The sequence below is a fragment of the Zalophus californianus genome, chromosome 14, assembly GCF_009762305.2.
Source record: "Zalophus californianus isolate mZalCal1 chromosome 14, mZalCal1.pri.v2, whole genome shotgun sequence".
NCBI lineage: Eukaryota > Metazoa > Chordata > Mammalia > Carnivora > Otariidae > Zalophus > Zalophus californianus.
The window spans coordinates 86,292,670-86,311,833 of record NC_045608.1 but is presented as its reverse complement, the minus strand read 5'-3'; the positions used below and the strand labels follow the sequence as shown (position 1 = coordinate 86,311,833).

Sequence of the window (19,164 nt, the reverse complement as noted above, 5' to 3'; positions counted from 1 at the left end):
AGACCAACAGCAAAATGTGGCGGGTGACTTGTGCAGTTGGAAAGACCAGAGGTGCATTTGGACTCCTGCTATTCACTAGCAGTAATTTTTGTTATTGAGGTGAAATTCAGAGAACATAAAATTAAAGTGTATAGTTGAGTGGCATTTCGTACATTCAGGGTGGTTCTGCAAGTACCATCTTTATCAAGTTCTAAACCATTGTCATTGTCCCAAAACAAAACCCTGTACCTTAAGCAGTCACTCCTGGTTTCCTCTCCCTTAAGCCCCTGACAACAAATCAAATCTATAGATTTACTTATTCTGGGTGTTTCATATAAATGGAATCTTACAATATGTGACCCTTTGTGTTTGCCTTCTTTCACTTATCATGTTTTCAAGGTTCATTCATGTTGTAGCCTGAATCAGTATTTCATTCCTTTTTATAACTGCATAATAAGCCATTGTGTGGATATACCACAATTTGTTTATCCATTCTTCTGTTGATGGACATTTGAGTTGTTTCTACCTTCTGACTCTTGTGAATAGAGTTGCTATGAACATTGGTATACAAGTATTTGTTTGAGTATCTGTTTTCAGTTCTTTGGGGTATAAACCCATGACCGGAATTGCTGGGTCAAATGGTTATTCTGTTTAACTTTTTGAGGAACAATCAAACTGTTTTCCACAGTAGCTGCACCATTTTACATCCCTACTGGCAGTGTTCAAGGGTTTCAACTTCACTACGTCCTTTGTCAACACTGTTATTTTCCTTATTTTTGATTATAACCATCTTAGTGAGCATGAAGTGGTCTCTTTGTGGTTTCAGTTTGCATTTTTTTCTAATGACTAATGATTTTGAGCAACTTCTCTTGTGCTTGTTGGTCATTTGTATATCTTTCTTGGAGAAATGTCTATTCAAGTTTTTGCCCATTTTTAAATTGGGTTATTTGTCTGTTGTTGAGTTGTAAGAGATTTTTACATATTCTGGATCCTAGACCTTTATCAGATGTATGATTTGCAGATATTTTCTCCCATTCTTTAGGTTGTCTTTTCACTTTATTGATAATAAAAGATATTAAGTATTTTGAACTGTATAGGTCATATGATGTCTGTCACAAGATCACTCCAGGTACAGTGTGTGTGTGTGTGTGTGTGTGTGTGTGTGTGTGTGTGTGTGTGTGTGTGTGTGAAGGGACACAGTTCTTAGGCAGGGCACAGTGTAAGGGGGGCCAGTTAGGAGGACATTTTCTTGAGGGCTTCAGGAATTCTTGGGACTGGGTGTAACTCTGGTTTTATAGTTTTATTTTTTGTCAGTACCTATCAAGAGGAAGTCCTGTAGTTAAGATTTGATGGATGGAATTAATTTTTCTGACTCAGATATAAATCTTCAATGCCCTTACTACCTCAGTCCATGCTCTACAGGCATCCAGGTTATCTTTCAAAAATGCAAAACTGTCCACATCACTTGCTTCCATAAAATATTTAGCGGCTCTGTGTTGCTGTCAGAGTTGTGTTTATTTATGCCATAGGCATGTGTCCCAGGGACTGTGTTTGGTGCTGGAGTTACAGATGTAAGCAGGATGCTGTGATTTCTGATGGCCAGGTTTGAACTTCTCCATGGGTGCCATTTAACATACTTTCAATTTGGACCCAACATTGTTTTTGTCTCTTTCCCACCCCCTAGACCGTAGTCACACCTAGTCTCCCTAAAATTTCCTCTCTTGTCATGTCTTTATCTCCTTCTCTTCCTTCTGTACTTGGAAAGTCTTAGGTGGGAAAGCCCAGGATCTGGTGCATTTTTTCCTATGAAACCTTTTCCCCTCTCTGGGCTGTGCTAATACTTGCTCAAATTTGACTTCTGTAGAATTATCAGTTTTGTTATAATAAACTGCCTCTGTAATCTGTCTGACCCAATATACTACTGTGCCTTGGGAGCAGAGACCAAGTCTTGCACCTCCAGGTCCTAGGCAGGGTACCTGGCACAGCTCACTAAAATTTTGGACAGATTATTTTTTTGAATTACTTGCAAAACAGAGATACCTTATCTAACTGTATCATACAGCTTTTACAGGTACAAATAATATCATAGGTGTGGAAAACAGAATGCTGTGTAAACATAAGGTGGCACCATATAGTACCATATGTATACATTCTAATTTCATACTGTTAATTTCTTGCTTCCTGAAAAAGTTCCCTGGTTAAATACTGATGTTGAACAGTAGACACCTACTGATAAACTTTGGGATTGAAACCAGGTTCAGAGTTGACCTTAGGCAACATTGTCTTTAGTGATTCCTGTTCCCCCCTTCCGGTTTTTCCCTATTTTTTATTTTGACCCTCTCATCAGGGGGCAAATGCATTCATGTAATTCCTCTCACTATAGAGGCATTAATGTATTTTTATACTAACATAGTAATATGTTCCTAACAAGTTCTTAAGAAACTGAACTGTTATTTTACATGAGGGAAGGGAACAATGATGAACCTAAAAAATCAATCACGTTTTGATATTGTACTATAATTATGTAAGATGTAACCATTGGGGGAAACTGGGTGAAGAGTACAAGGGTGCTCTCTGTACTATCTTTTCAAATTACTATGACTCTGTAACTATTTCAAAATAAAAAGTTTAAAGAAATCATCCATATTGGTAGATTTGTATATGTCCTGAGCCTCGATGCTTTTGTAACTGGAGGTCCTTCCGCGGTCCCTTCATCTAATACAAAGCAAATGTCTGAGAGGTCTATGAAAATGTTGAAGTAAAAAGAAGGCCATGCCCAGCCACAGTCCACATTGGTGGAGCCTCCAAACCCACCCCTGACACCCCAGGCCCCTCTCCTCCTCCCTTCAGTCTCTGCTCCAACGTCAAGTTCTCAGTGAAGACTTCTCACCCCTTCCTGCTAAAAGAGAAACACTACCACCCATACTATCCTATCCCCACTTTCTTGCTTTCTGTTTTCCTCGTGCACTTACCACATATAACTTACTACATTTTTTACTTTTTTATTTCAGTTTCTGTCTTCTCCCACTAGAATGTAAGTTCCATGATGGCAAGGACTTTTTTTTTTTTTTTTTTTTTTTAATTTACTGTTGTGTCCTAATCGCCTAGAGCAGAATCTGGCCATTCGCTGATTTGTTCAATGAATGAATCTTTGTAGAAAATAAAAGCTTGAAAATAAGCTATTTCCCCGAGAGAGAGAGAAGTGATTCAAATCTGCTCATCCTTGTGCGAGAGCAAACCTGACTTTGAAGCTAAGACCTTTTTCCTGTGTTCATACTTCAGAAGAAAGATACTACCGATAATATCTGAGAGGAAGGAAGCAGTGCATTGTGCTGGGCCTCTGCATGTAACATTATATAAATTGTCTTTTTTTATAGACCAGCCTCCCAAACGGTTTCCAGAGATGGATTATCTTACTTTCTTCTTGGCTATTCTTCACGTATACAGAGGTAAAGATAATGTCTTCATTTAAAAAATTTACTTCTTTTTTGGTCTTATAGTGTGACATGTTTAGAATTTATAATGCTCTTTAGTTGGCTCAGATAATTTCTCACTTGTTTAGGAAATCTACAAGTTACAAATACCTCTTATCGGCAGTGGAAACCTTTTTAGACTAAGGTAGAAACTGTTAGCCTTTAGCATGATCTCAATTTGCTAACTTGCTAGGTCTTATAAAGCTTAGAATAAGCTTAAGGTATCTATTTGGTGTTTCAATCATCAAGCCTAACTGAATAAATGTGATGTTGTGTATTTCAGCTCTATGCGAAGAGATGTTTTGGGACACAACTGTCAAACTTGCTGAGAATATGAGTCTAGAGTGTATATATTCATCACTGGACACCTTAACTCAGATGGAATGGCTCAAGATCAATACAACAAACAGAGAGCTCATAGCCATTTTCAGCCCTACTTATGGTTTGAGTGTAAGACCATCCTATGCTGATAGGGTTTATTTTTTAAATTCCACCATGGCATCTAATGATATGACCCTGTCCTTTCATAATGTCTCTGAGGCTGATGTTGGCTTCTATTCCTGCTTTCTTCATACTTTCCCACATGGACGTTGGGAAAAGGTGATCCAGGTGGTTGCATCAGGTGAGTGGACATTTTATTTACCTTTTTACCCAACTACGACATTTGATTCTTAAAGCCCCAGTAGAAACTACAAAATGCTTTATCATGTGTTTGTGGTATTTTCCAATTTCACTTCTAGATCTTATGATATTATTGTTTTAAAGAAATAGTTCTGTAATCAGTTTCATTTTTCTTAATGAGCTATCATTTGTGAGTAGAATAAGCATCTGACAAATTTCAATGTAGTAGGAGAAAAGCCCAGGTTTTCCATTGTCTTAATAATGACTAGAGTGTAGGGATGCCTGGGTGGCTCAGTCAGTTAAGTGTCTGCCTTCGGCTCAGGTCATGATCCTGGGGTCCTGGGATTGAGTTCCGTTTCGGGCTCCTTGCTCTGTGGGGAGCCTGCTTCTCCCTCTGCCTGCAGCTCCCCCTGCTTGTGCTCTCTCTCTCTCACAAATAAATAAACTCTTACAAAAATAATAATGACTAGAGCTTAGACTAAACTGATGTTGGCAGCATTTGGGTTCAGGACCAGATACCTCCCAATCTGAGCTTCCTCCCAGTGATGGGGTACTGCTTCCTTCTGCTAAGCACTCAGTGCTGGCTTCAACCTCTGTGTGTTCAGAGTCCTCTCTGTAACACCAAATCTAGATTTATTAGTGAATCTGGGCAGCGTTCCTGCACTGGCTCCATTTTTTGCTTCGTCCAAGTTCCTAAGAGAGGACACTTCAGAAACTGCAAGGTGTCATTTCAAGAAGGATCAAATGATCTCCTAGATATTTTCTGCTATGCCTACCAGGGACTATGGTTTGGTGCTTGGTGAGTTAGTCCTTCGAGTAATAGCCACATGGATTGGGTATGGTATATTGGAAAAACATGGTTTTTCTAGCCTTTACTTTCTGCAAAACCTTATGTTAGCTGCTCGATCCCTCTGTATCTCAGGCTTCTGAATAGTAAACTGAGTTAATAATACCATTCTCTTTGTTGAATGGCTTAGGGATCATATGGTTAAAGACCTTTGGCAGTCAGGGAGTGGTGGGTGTTATTATTGTCACTATTATTATTCCCTACACTTTTGATACAAAACGACTAATGATGAAATTTTCAGATGTTGGCAATAGTCTAGGGAAGGAGAGTTTCGAACCATGTGTTTCTTGTCTGGAGTCTCTAAAATTGTATCCCAAATGGACATTCAGCACAACACATTATGTGACATGTGCTAGAGTGCTTTCTTTTCAAGGGATGTATATTATAAAAGGACAATTTACAATATTGCTAAGGGAGAGCAAATAGTTAGAAGGTAAGGAAATTTCCCATGTGTTAGTTTTCTTTTTCTCTGTAGATGTAGCTAAGCACAAAAATAGTTTTGTGTATATGACTGAGGCTTACAAAGTGTCTATTAGCAAAATCTCTTTAATGAAATATTTATTATTGAGTCCATTTTGTCATTGAACTCATTTGCTGTTGGGTACAGTCACCCTTTGAGTGCTGTCTGCAAGTTTTTTGTGTATGGACCACTTTTGATTAGCCAGGCAGATGAAGAAGAAGATTGGCAAGGGCCTTAAAGTAGAGTGAGCTATTCGACACTTGGCCTGAGCAACTAAGGCTGGAAATGAGATGGGACCCTTCACCCTTCATGTGGTGAGCTTTTGTAGCCTGGGTCCCAGATCAAGAATTCCAATTTCTGCCAAAGAAAAACTGATGAAACATAGGTAGAATAATGGTCACCAGGCACAGGGAGGTGGGGAAATGGGGAGCAGTTGTCAGAGGGTACACAGTTATAGTTATGGGGGATGACTTCACCTAGAGATCTAATTCCCTGCATGAGGACTGCAGTTAATAATATTGCATTAGGGGCGTCTGGGTGGCTCAGTCATTAAGCGTCTGGCTTCGGCTCAGGTCATGATCCCAGGTTCCTGGGATTGAGCCCTGCATCGGGCTCCCTGCTTGGCGGGAGGCCTGCTTCTCCCTCTCCCACTCCCCCTGTTTGTGTTCCCTCTCTCGCTGTGTCTCTCTCTGTCAAATAAATAAATACAATCTTTAAAAAAAATAATAATATTGCATTAAACCCTGGACATTTCCTAAGGGAGTTGATTTCAGGTGCTCTCACCACAAAAGAAAAATGGTAACTATGTGAGAAGAAATGTAAATTACCTTGATTATAGTAATTGTTTCAATATATATATATCAAATGATTGTATTGCATGCCTTAAATATATACATTTTTTTAAAAGTCTTATTTGTTTCTTTTTTTTTAATATTTTATTTATTTACTTGAGAAAGAGAGAATGAGAGACAGAGAGCACAAGAGGGAAGAGGGTCAGAGGGAGAAGCAGACTCCCTACTGAGCGGGGAGCCCGATGTGGGACTCGATCCCTGAACTCCAGGATCATGACCTGAGCCGAAGGCAGTCGCTCAACCAACTGAGCCACCCAGGCGCCCAATATATACATTTTTTAAAAAAAGATTTTATTTATTTATTCAAGTGAGAGAGAGAGAAAAGAGAGAGTGAATGAGGGGAGGGGCAGAGAGAGAAGCAGTTTCCCTGTAAGCAGGCTCCCCGCTGAGCAGGGAACCTGACCTGGGGCTCCAACCCAGGACCCTGAGATCATGACCTGAGCCGAAGGCAGACGCTTAACCAACTGAGCCACCCAGGTGCCCCAAATATATACATTTTTAATTAAAAAAAAAAAACCCAAACAACAGGCAATTTGACCTCTTCCGAAAGTTTCAGATAGAGGATAGAGCTAAATTGTTGGGAACTGAGGTGTGATTGCCATACCAAGGTAGGATTTTTAGCATTATATATGAGCAATTTTGGCAATATTTCCTGCTTTTATCATCCAGATTTATTGCTCTTATTATTTTCTTGAAGTTAGGCAAAGGGAGATTTTGCCTTCTGGGGCTTTTTCAAATACAATGGTAGGATTTTCAGTCACTTACTGGTCAAAGATAGGAGTGCCTGTCTCTCCACATAGATGAATTCTTCATGATGGTATTCTTAAGTGTGTTTCGTCATGATTGTTTTTGATCATTTATATTTTTAAATAACAGATTGCAGTAATGGGCCAGTGAGAGTATTCCACTCATTTCTGAGACTTTGGAGGAATTCCTTTTAAAAAAAAAATGATAGTGAATTTAAAAAATACAGTAGCCATATTTCAAAGTTAACCTTATATATACTTGAAGTTTTCTGTGTGTGCTTTATTAACATGGTATCCGGACCTATACATATTGCACGTGTGTGTAGCATAAAGGGAGAGTTGATGATCTATTTAATAATACAAGATTGGAGTTGGAATCCAGAAATCCTAATTTGTGTAAAAATTTATAAGAACTTCAAAAGGATGAAGTAACTGAACCATATGCTCTCTAAATATACTGATTTCTCCTCTTTGCTGATAGCTGACTATGTATGAGGAACTTGGTCAGTATCTTCTCATTTAACCCCGTTGCCCTCTTGGATGTAGACATAATCTTGATTTTATAGGTAAGGACTTGAAGTGTGGTGAGGTCCAATATCTGGCCAAGTTCTCAGACCTTGTACGTGTCCCACTGGATGAAATTGTGGTGAGGAATGGAAAAGGACAGCTTGGGGGACATGGAGCTGCAGGGGCTCTCAAATGAGAAGTCAACCACTGTACATCCTTGCTTCCCCACCCCCCCACCTGGGGCTTTCAGCTCAGAGCTGGAGAGCAAATGGGACAGTCTTATGCTGAATAGATGGTGCTATTAATGCAAATTTATGTTAAAAGATGTATTAACATTACAGAAGCCTTTCTCAATTGGTAACTGATGTGGAGAACTTAATGGTAAGAATGGCTGCATTTATTGTACTGCTCCAAGGGAAAAGCTGCTGGGGTGCCTTGGGTGGGAACCTTCCAGAGGAAACCCTTTCATGGCAGAGTTTGTGGTGGAAGTGGGATCCTGCTGAAAATTACCGCAGCCCATGTGTCTGGCCTTACTAGTCCGTTAAAGTGAACGTAGTTACACTTATGGAAGTGTCCCCCCCAAATGGGTGGCCCACCCACACTACTCTTCTACCTAACTTTCACCAGGTGCCTCCTGGGCATGAACCAATTGTCCTCTCCTCTGATGTTTGTGAAACACCACGGCGGAGGTAACGTGTTCCCATCGTGCTGCTGATGGAAGGGTTCAGGGTCATTACTCACCTGGAGGTTGTGAGCTGTCCAGTCGCAGCACCAGGGTAAGACCCTTCGATGTTTGGGAAGTGCCAGAAATGAGAGGGAGAGGAGCTGGATTCCAGCACTGTGAGCGAGGAGGCTCAAGGATCAAGTCACGCTGGACGTTGACAACATGGGAGGATTTTTCCCAAGATAGAGAGACCGATGAGGGAAGGAATGAGAGTGGAGAGGGTGCAAGGAAAGTGTGACATCCATGCAGGGAGAGAGCATGGAGCTCCAGCAGGATGTGGTTCCCGCCCTGGGCTCCGTGGCCCCTCGCCGCCATGAGGGGTAACCTGATAGGAAGAAACAGGGGTGCCTGCACCAGCCAAGGGGCTCAGCATGTGATGTGCTGGGGTCCCAAGTAAGGTTTTATGTGGTAGATTCTAAGTTGAAATAAAGAAGTTGAAGCCCACTGGGGCAGCCCAATGTCATAAAGAGCCTGGGCAGTTTGGTTGGCTCAGATCTTGCTGTGCCTCATGGAGTCTGAACTTCACTCTGGAAAGACCGGGGGAAGCCACTGAACATTTTTCAGAGGGAGACACACAATAAACCAATTTTTTTTTACCACCTACAAGATTAAATTAGTTGTAGCTTATAGGAGGGGAGGAAGAGTTTAAGGTCAGAGTAAACAAGTAATATTTTGTGGATTGGAACACTTACCCACTGCTGGTAGAAGTACACATTAGTATATCTATTATCTTATTGTTATTGGTAATATTCAGGATTCTCCTGACAAACAGACCAATAAGACATATATGTATATAGAAAGAGATTTATTACAAGGAATCAGATCATTGATTATGGAGGCTGGCAAGTGTGGGCCCATAGGCTGGAGTCCCAGGAAAGACAAGGGTGCAGATCAAGTCAGAAGGCTGTCTTCTGGAGATTTCCCTCTTGTCTGGGGAAGTGAGGCTTTTTGTTCTATTCAGACTTTCAACTGATTAGATGAGCCCCACTCACATTATAGAAGGCAATCTGCTTACTCAGAATTCACCAATTTAAATGTTAATCTCATCCAAATGTTTGAGTGAGTGGCATTAGAGAGGAAAAGAGGTTCCTTTAATATTGGGGACCCCAGAATTCATGGAAGTGCCAAGAAATCCCATAATGGGAGGCGTTCTAAAGACCATGCTTCCCTATGTCCTGATTGGGGTCCTAGGCAACCCAGAATCATCATCAACATGTGCTTTCCTCTGGCTACTTGTTTGTTTTCTAATGTTGGGATGATGTCAGGATTTAAATTTTATTTAAAGCTGGAAAAGGGGACGTGTCCCAGATCTGGCTTGTGTCAATGTGTGTGCTGATTTGTGGGAGCTGAACCCACTTATCCTTATTCCCTCATCAAGTCTTTATTCAGAGATAATGTCTGTGGTTGGAAGCTAGAAAGACATGGATCTCAGCTCTAAGTGGTATGCAGAGTACTAGGGGAGAGAAAAGCTGTGTACGGCAAATTATAATTAAAGAGTGAGTGATGTTGTAGTTGTGAAGAATATAGGATTTACTTTTGACTAGAAGATTCAGGGTAGATTCCCTGCAAAGGGGGAATTTGAAGTTAACCTTGAAGGAGATAAGTCAGAATATTTAGACATGGAGATGGGTGGAGTAGCATTTCGGGATAATTGCTTTATTTATTTATTTCAACCACAGGAGAAGAGAGAGAGAGGGAGCACGAGCGGGGGGTAGGGTCAGAGGGAGAGAACCTGCAGCAGACGCCCCATTGAGCACAGAACCCAGTGCCGGCTTGATCTCATGAGCCTGAGATCATGACCTGAGCTGAAACCAAAAGTCAGACGCTCAACTGGCTGAGCCACCCAGGTGCCCCAGAATTGCTTTAAATATTATCTAGAAAAAGATAGCTTTGGCTCTGCTTTGGCTACTTTGCAAGGAAATTTTCATTTTCTAAAAATGACTCACACACCACCACAAATAGCAATAACAGCCAGACCTTTGAAACTCAGCCAACTCAAATGGCTCTGGTCAACAATTAATGCAGTTTATTCTGGTTCACAGTTCGTGGCTTAGTTTATCTCCACGTGTTGACTTAATGCTTCAAAAGGCATAGGAATCTAGATCTATGATGTGATTATATTTTATAGTCTATCCTAAGATATTTCCACACTTTGATTTCAGCTCTTATCTCTCCCAAATTCAGAAGGCAGGAAGAAAACATATGAAAATGGCAACTATCTTTTCTATTAGTGACAGGTACAAAGTGGTGTAGGGAAGGCTCGGTCTGAAGGATGCTTTTGCCTGTCAGAGGAGTTGCCAGAGGGGCTGAGAAGGCCACAGGAGAAGAAACTTTCTCGCCCTCCTGTGACAAGGGTCACCACTGCAGGCCAGCAGGTTTTGTCCTTGTGTGGACCCTGGGTTCTTTCAGCTTTGCCCATCATATGCATCTCTATCACTTTGAAGTTGTTTGTTTTTTAAGTGAGGTGGAGAAATAAAAAAGAATAGTTTCAAATCTTCTCTTTAAAGAATTAAGACATAAACTCTTTCTTAAGGTCCATTCTTACCAGCTCAGAAATAAGTCAGGAAAGTTTTCTTGTACACACACACACACACACACACACACACACACACAAGAATAAAAAATGTTTCTGGAAATGTTACATTTCAGCAGTTTGTCATTTAAGAAAGAAAAAATATATTAAATAGTACCTATAAGAAATAATCAACTGATGAAACAGAAATATTTTAAAGGCTTAGATCTCTTCCTCCTTAATAAAATAAAACAGAATATAGAGAAACAGATGATAAGGAACGTTTTTTTTTTTAAGACTTGCGTAAGCAAGGTTATGGTCACTGAACTTCTCAAGGGTGAAATTAATGGGAATCTGAAAGTGGAATAGTTACCAGAACCCACGCCAAGGTTGTTTTTATTGACTTGCTTTCCATTTCCTAAGCCAGGGAAGAGCATGCTTGAGAGCACATACCACCATGAGATTCGACTCTCAGGCTTTGGGGGAAGAGCTCTGTAATCAAAAATCAAAAAAAAAGATAAAGAACATTCTGCGGTGGGGGGGAATCAAACCTCAAAAAGAAGACAATACTGGATTGATATACATAATCAAATTTCACAATGTAATGGCTGCTTAAGTTTAACAAACCAGCACAGGTCCACATTTGGGTTTTGTGAGAGCAGCGTCCTCTGTCCATCTGAATGCATAGAGGGTTACACTTTCACTAGCTACCTCTATGCCCAGTATTGGGCACGTGTCCACCATAGCAACATCCAGAAGAAAACTTTTCCTCTAGATTTATTCGAAAATGTACTCAGGCAATCCAGAGCAGGGGATGAAATTGGCTGTGATCTTTGCAACTGTTTTGTTTATTTATACAAACTCTACCCTTCCTTGAGTAGATATTTTTATTTCTCAGGTGACCCTAGGGTGGGGGCAGGTATTTGGCCGAATTTCCTCAAGAGAATGAGCTACAAGCTAAAGTTTACAAAGAACTTTGCCCTGTGGCTGTTGAAGATTATTATTATTATTTTGGGAGAGAGAGAGAGAGCGAGCGAGCATGCAAGTGGAGGTGGGCAGAGGAAGGGCGGAGGGAGAGACATTGAATCTCAGGCAGGCTCCACGCTCAGTGCCTGATGTGGGCTCTGTCTCACGACCCTGAGATCATGACCTGAGCCAAAATCAAGAGCACTTAACCGACTGAGCCACCCAGGAACCCCACTGAAGATTTTATTAGTGTAGGTAGAAGTGTATAGTCCTCAGGTTTTCCTTTCTTTAACTTTCAGTGATCAGGACAACTCACACCTCTTTACCACCACTGCTGTCTCCCCAGCGCTCAAGGCGGTGCCGACTGCAGTACCTGGAACATGTTTCCTCTTGAGAGTGGGTGCTGGTGGGGGTGTGGGTGCTAGTTCAGGGTGGGGATTTCAGTTTCATGTGTAAGAGCTGTCCGAGGGACTGGAACATGCTTCCGCCCACGCAGGTTGGTCGAGACTCCTCCCCTGGACTGTCTCAGCAACTGTATTTTTTTTTTTTTAATTCCTCTTATCAAAGGTTGAAAAGTGTAGAAATCAGAACTTGTTCTCCAGCACTTTCCCTCCGAAACTTCTCTAGGATTAGCGGGTGGGTGTCAGTGAACCATCAGAGAGACCTTATAGGAATTTGTCCATTAGTAGATCAGAGTATTTACTGACTGAGAGTAAAATGATATTTTTGCATAAAAACGGTGGATTTTGTTTGTTTAAAAACAAACAAGAAGGAAATTAAGTACGGGAAGAGAGGAGGAAAAGTAAAGGAAAGCTCTGAGCTGGTCAGAGGCATGGGGCTCCTCCATTTTTCCCTTTGAGCTAATGCTACCCTGTGCCCGTTTATTTAGCATTGGTAAAAGAAGACTTGGTTTCTAAGCTTTGCTTTTTGTTGCTGGTTTTGGTTTTTGTTTGGTTTTATAGGAAGTGGGGGTTGCAAGCAAGATGGCTTTTCCTTTCCTCTAAGAAAATTTGTGAAGACATTTAAGATTTTGAAACCATTAAGAATTTTAAGACTATCAAGTCAATCCTTCAGGGATCAATGCGAAATTATTCCCCCAGGCAACATCTCTTCTACTTACTCCACCACAGTTTTAATTAAATAACTCCGCTGATGGGGCTTCTGGCACTTCCCTTGGGAGATTATTCACAATCCAATAAATCTCAATGTGAGAAAATTTTCCCTGACTTCAGCTATTTAAGCACAACTCACATTTTCAAAAACAGTCTTTTTCACAATCTGCCCAGAGAGAAAGGCCCCTGTTCCATTGAACATTCATACAAAAAGCTGTCTAAGGCCGGAGCTATGATATTCAATATTCACATTTAATAGCACCATAAATAGCTTACACGCGTCATACCTGCCGATTGTAGTGGGGTGATGATTGTGACCAATAAGAATGAAGTCTGCCCATGAATTCTGTGAGCATTTACGTGCACCCTTTAACTAGCAGAATACCTAAGAAACGTAACGTTCTCATTTCACAGGCCAGCTCTTAAGAACATATTTGTCCCCTTTCTTGGCAGGTGACATGAAATGCCATATGCTACCAAAATTGGTATTTCCAGAATAGTTTAGTGAAGGAGCATGTGTGTAGTCCCTGAGTATAGGATAATTTCTTTCCCGAAACCTCCAGAAAGTTTTAGGTCATCCACCTAATTTGTCCCACTAATGGATAGAGTACATTTATTTCTCTTTATAAACTGGAATCTACAATTGGAAGTATACCATTTTTCGTCTGAGAAACAGCCAAGGAGTTCAACTGTCTTTGAGACAGAGCTTGGTAACATTAGACTATGTCCCCAGATGAGATGATTATGTCTGTCCCATTGGCTTATGGCATCATATTTCTCAAAATATCTCTTTATTACATATAAGAAACAAAGTTGCTCATTTAAATGTAAATAAAGAACGTTTATTTAACAGTTAAATTATGTCACTTCTTCTTTTGTACTTAAATCTTAGAAATGGGTTCCTAAAAGAATAAACATTAAATAAGAGGGAAAAATTTCTAGTTACTGGCATTGTATTTCTTTGAGCTATAGATATAGTTTTTGAATTTTTATTCTTAACACCAGTCTGACTATTGCGTTTTCAGTAATAATAGCAGATTTGAACCAATGGGCATAGTATTAAAATTTGTTGCTCAAATGACCCTTTGAGGTATTGGATTGGATACCTCTATATTGGATGAATATCAATAGTAGTAATTTAAAAATTGTGTAAGCCCTTTCTAGATCTATTAAATAGAAATTTATTTGCTGTGAGAAGAAGAAATGAATAAGAAAGTCTTTGTTTTCAAGACATTTATAATCTAATGGGGAAGTATGTATATACTTGTTAAGTGGCATAGAACAATGTTTTGGGAATTGATAGGTGACAGAGATTACTGCCAGTTTGGGGGAACCATGGAAAATGTCTGTCCTGGGCGGGAAATCCAGGTATGATTCTAGAAGGAAAGTGCATCATGAAAATCATCGCATAATAGAAATGCTCTTTGCATTTGGAGCATACAAAAAATACATTTGGTCACAGGCTTAGGAAGGGCAGCAGGTGGAAAGCTTAGATTATGGACTGGTGATTAATAAGGTTTTCAAATAGTGGAAATCCCATGTTGGTCATGATTGCAGCCATGATTGGAGCCATTACTCTAGCGATTGCATATGGGATGATTTAGAGGCAGGAAAGAAGCAAAATTGGAGACTAAGAAATAGACAAGAGAAAGGGAAAGGTACCCTGCAGTCCTGACATCAAGCAGGGGTGCCACCAGCAGTGAACAACCAACCAGTGAAATCTTCACAAAGTCTCTGCTCCTTCCTAAGTTACAAACAAATACACGCCCCCCACCTCAAGTTTCTTCTTCCCATTGCCTTTGTCTTTCATTCAACAGTATTTATTGAAGGTCCACTGTGTGTTGGGGGCTGTGTGGGATTGGGGGTACAGTGGGAGAATGTTCCAATCACCAATTTCAAGCTCAAGGCTCATTTAGAATGCCATTCAGTGCTTCCTAGAATGCAGGTGTATAGGGCAGGTGTTGGTGGTGATAGGATGGTGGCGGCGGTGGTACGTGTGTTGGAAAAATGTTAGCAGAGAGGGGAAACAGGATCATTCAGGGAGCTTCAGAGAGCAAAAGATGCTTGAGCTTACTCATGAGGGAAGATTAGAAACTTCTTGGTTGAAGAATGGTTGTGCTGTTGGCAGGATGGCATACCTGCTTCAGGGCAATCATGCTAATGGCTGAAGCAAAAGTGAGGCTGAAGTGCTAGGGAACTGTAGGATGCTTAGTAAAGCAGGAGTGGCAATTAGTTGAAGTGGGCAGTGGAGCCAGGTGGTAAATTAGGAGGGGTAGATAGCAGAGACAGAGAATTTGATGTGATATCAGCAGGAGCTCCAGATTGTTGCTTAGAAGTGGTGGGGGATGTTATCAGAACACTTGACTTGGAATTACATTTGCCTAACAAGACCACATTGTTAACTTAGGTTGCATTTTCTTTGCAGTGGGATGGGGGTGGGAGCTAGAGTCTCCTAGTTGTATCTTTGTGTCACTGCCAACACCATTTTCAGGTGTTTTGACTTTATTCTTTAGGTAATGGGGAGCCCTTAGGAATTTTGATTAGGTAAAGGGTTTGCAAATTAGCAAGAGCACTCTGAGGGAGTCTACAAGGGAGACTGGACACAAGGTAGAAAAGAGGGGAGACTAGTGAGGAGGCTGTTATGGGCTGAGTTGTGTCCCCCTAGATTCATATGTTGAAATCTAGACCCAGTGCCTCAGAATGTGACTATATTTGGAAATAGGGTCTTTAAAGAGGTAACTGAGTTGAAATGAAGTCATTGGAGTGGGCCCTAATCCAACATGACTTGTATCCTTGGAAGACGAGGAAATTAGGACACAGACACACACAGAGGCGAGAGCATGTGAAGATTCAGGGAGAAGAGGACCACATGGGTCTCATGGAATCAGGCATGCTGCCGTCTTGGTCTTGGACTTCCAGATGTATATCACTGAAATCCCCAGTCTGTGGTCTGTGGTTATGACAGCCCGAGCAAACTGATGCAGAGACTGTAGTAATGGGCCAGACAAGATGGGAAGTGGAATTAAACTAAGACAGGGTAATTGGGGATGAAGCAGAGGGGGGTGATAGTCTTCCTGGTGTAGTTGTCATTATTCTCGTTTCTTCCCTCCCAGAGATTCAGAATTTATATTAAGAAAACTACTACAGTTGCCAGGACTTTGGTTCAGAGCATTGGAGCATTGTTCCCCTTGCCTAATCAGTTCATTAGCCACTCCTGGTTCTTGCTGTGATTCTACACTAATTTGTCCTTTTCAGCACACCCTTCTCATCTCCTCCGGAATTGGTACACGTAGTTCTTTTATCATCTGTCTCTGATGCTCTAATGTCAAAATGGCTCTATTTCTACAGTCTGTTTTTTTCTCCTGCTGCCTGTTGTCCATCTCATTCCTTTACAGTCCTTATGCTTTTGGTTAGTTTTGCCTGTGTGCTGCTCATTGCTCTTCACTGAACATTTCTGGGAGTTCTCTGAGACTAGAATGAAGGGCCTTCATTCACAGAGGAGTTGAGTGCTGGTGTTAGAGCAGTCAGTTAGTTAGGTTCTAATAGGGTACATGAAGGTCAGCAACAAGGAATTCATGGCCAGCTATTGGGAGGGTCAGAGGCCTCTCCTGGCAGCACTCCACCAGAAGCCGGATCAAACCAGTCAGGCCCAAGATGGTAGGTGTCATAATAGGAACGCCTTGAGCAAAGTAAGGAAGAAAAGGCGAAAAATCCTGCTTCTGGTTCCAAGTAATGAATATTCTGCCCCCTCATTAACAACTGTTAATAAAAGATAGAAACCCAGCCCCCAGGGTACACAGCTCACTCTCTCTCCTGAGCTCACCCACTCTCATATCACAAGAGCCTACTTTCCGCTTTAATAAACTTTCCTGCTTGTGTTCCTCATCTGCTGTGCTGTGTCGTTGTCCTTGAATCCCTTTTCATGACAAGACCAAGAACCTTTGGTGATTCCTTCGAGTCTGGTTGAGTTGAGGCCCCAGGGCCCAGGGTCTCCCTAGTTCATGGGGCAACACTGGGTTACTTTAAATTTAGGCTTTCTGGAATACCCATGCTATAGGAATTAAGACTATAGATCCAGATGAGAACTGACTTGGTCATACAGCTCTACTCAAGGATTTTTCTTCTTTTTCTTTGTTTCCCAGAGATGCAGGTGAGGTCACGTTTACTTCCAGTTCATTTGTGCCATGAAGGTATACCTCTCACACATCTCAACAGGAGGAGGGTCTTCTCTACAGTTCCCCGCCTCAGGTCGACCCTGTGCTTTGACATCCTTTCAACTGTGTGGTGTGAGGCTCAAAATCAGAGTTCAAGTTTGCTTAGTTTGGCAAAGTGTGCCTAGGGCAAAAGTGGCTTGCTTCCATGTTCTTGTGTCTCACTTAGATTTTCCCTGTTGATTCCTATATTGTCAGATATTTGATGCTTTTAATATTTTTTAAGTAGTTTATCCTACATATCTAGTTGTTTTTAATAGGAATTTTAGTGCTAATAATGGAGTCTGATATTTTACTAGAAATAGAAGTATCCATATTTCTAAAACATAAATCCAGTCCCTCCCATCACCAAATCTGCCCTGCTCCCAGTCTCTGATTTGAGTCAATAATCCCAATTCTCAAAAACCTGAGTCATCCTTTATGCCTTATTTTCTCTCATTCTTCACATCTAAGTGGCTAGTCTTTCAAAATAAATGTCCCATCTATGTATATCAGCCTATATTATAAAGTGCTATTATCTCTCACCTCTATGTATTTTTTTTTAAATGATTCATCATCTAGATGCTTTTACCTGAAAGTCTGATCTGAGTAACATAGTCCATCATCTTCCAAGAAATATAATACCTGATGCCCTAGTTTTTGGACTCTCTTCTGGACCTAGTAGGACTGTGTTTCCAGTTGTCTGGTGCTGCAAGTGCAGATAAGAGATGACTGAACTTCTTCATTCCTGATTGTCTCCAGATGAGGCATGCAGTCTTCTCAGATGCCAGGTTTCTGGGAATTAGCTCAGACAATAGATTAGAGAGCAGGAGAGTTGAGAAATGATAGGATTTCATTATAGACTGGGTGTTAGGTATCAAGTAGAAGGAGAATTCAAGAATGGTACGAGGAGTTTCTTGGGGTTCTGGGTAGATAGTGATATTCTTTACTGAATGGGGGAGTATGAGGTGAGAAAAAGGTCTGGAGTGGGGTGGAGATGTTTGGCTCCAGACATCCAAGGAAGCTCTCTAGTAGGCAGGCGGTTTTTTGAGTCAGAGCTCAAGAAAGCAACTGGGTTGGAGATGTAAACATGGTGAAGTCATGGGTGTGCAGGAGGGTGCACAGTGAGCTTTGGCTAATGATCTTTTACATAAAGGACTAGTGATTATTGAGTGTTTGTTCCTTGGAAGCTCTGGGCAAGGTTTGAAAGGCTTTACATGGATTCTTTCATTTAATCCTCACAATACCTCTGTCAAGTACATAGTGATATTAAGACAGAATTAGAAAAATGAATTAAAACAGAGAGTGAAGGACAAACTGTGGTGAGTGTAAGAAGACAAAGCACTTAGCACAGAAGTGTGACTTGCTAAAACAGTGTGGTGTGTACATATGAAGATGAAAGGGATGTTTTTACTTTTTTATTTTTATTTTTTTAAAGATTTTATTTATTTATTTGACAGAGAGAGACACAGAGAAAGAGGGAACACAAGCAGGGGGAGTGGGAGCCGGAGAAGCAGGCTTCCCGCCGAGCAGGGAGCCCAACGCGGGGCTCGATCCCAGGACCCTGAGATCATGACCAGAGCTGAAGGCAGACGCTTAATGACTGAGCCGCCCAGGCGCCCCGAAAGGGATGTTTTTAGACCCAGAGATGCCTCACTATCCACACCAGAGTGTGCGGGTTAGTGGCACCTGAGACCTATCCCATTTGACTAGAGGATTTCTGGAAATTGAAAACACTCATAAATGTCTGGAGGGGCTGTCAGTATGACCTGAGTTTTCTGCTGGGCAGCATTTGCCAGGCTGAGTCACAGCTACCTTTTTGTGACTAATGCATTCCTGAGTTTCTCACAGTCCCCGCTATTTCCTATTCTACCTTCTGGCTTCAGGAATTTCTGTTATCTTCCCAGACCCTACAAATTTGCAAACTTCATCTACTCAATTACTCCTTAGTCCTATTAAAAATGCTATTCAGAACCTTCTAAGATTGGTCCTTGCATACATTCCAACTTTTCCCTTTGTGTATTCTTCTTTCAGCCAAATTGGGTTAAGTTTTAATTCCCAAAGCATCTTCCATATTCCTGGATTTGGTGTCTTTGCCTGTGCCTTTTCTTCCCTTAAACTTTCACTCCATATATTACTTATCCTTCAAGGGACAGCTAAAGAAACCTTGCCCCAT

At 41.2% G+C, this 19,164-nt stretch overlaps 1 protein-coding gene across 2 annotated transcripts in view; it reads left to right on the top strand.

The window, feature by feature from the left end:
- The first annotated feature begins 3,285 nt into the window (after nt 1-3,285).
- The window catches only part of CD226 (CD226 molecule), a 68,756-nt gene continuing 52,877 nt past the window's right edge, over nt 3,286-19,164 (top strand). The window contains exons 1-2 of one of the 2 annotated variants that reach the window (XM_027575183.2): nt 3,286-3,428; nt 3,736-4,074. In XM_027575183.2, coding sequence (XP_027430984.1) covers nt 3,383-3,428; nt 3,736-4,074 — 385 coding nt within the window. In that variant the 5' untranslated portion in view covers nt 3,286-3,382. Of the gene's footprint in view, nt 3,429-3,735; nt 4,075-4,717; nt 4,873-19,164 lie in introns of those variants that run through there. The other variant, XM_027575184.2, reaches the window with a different exon arrangement.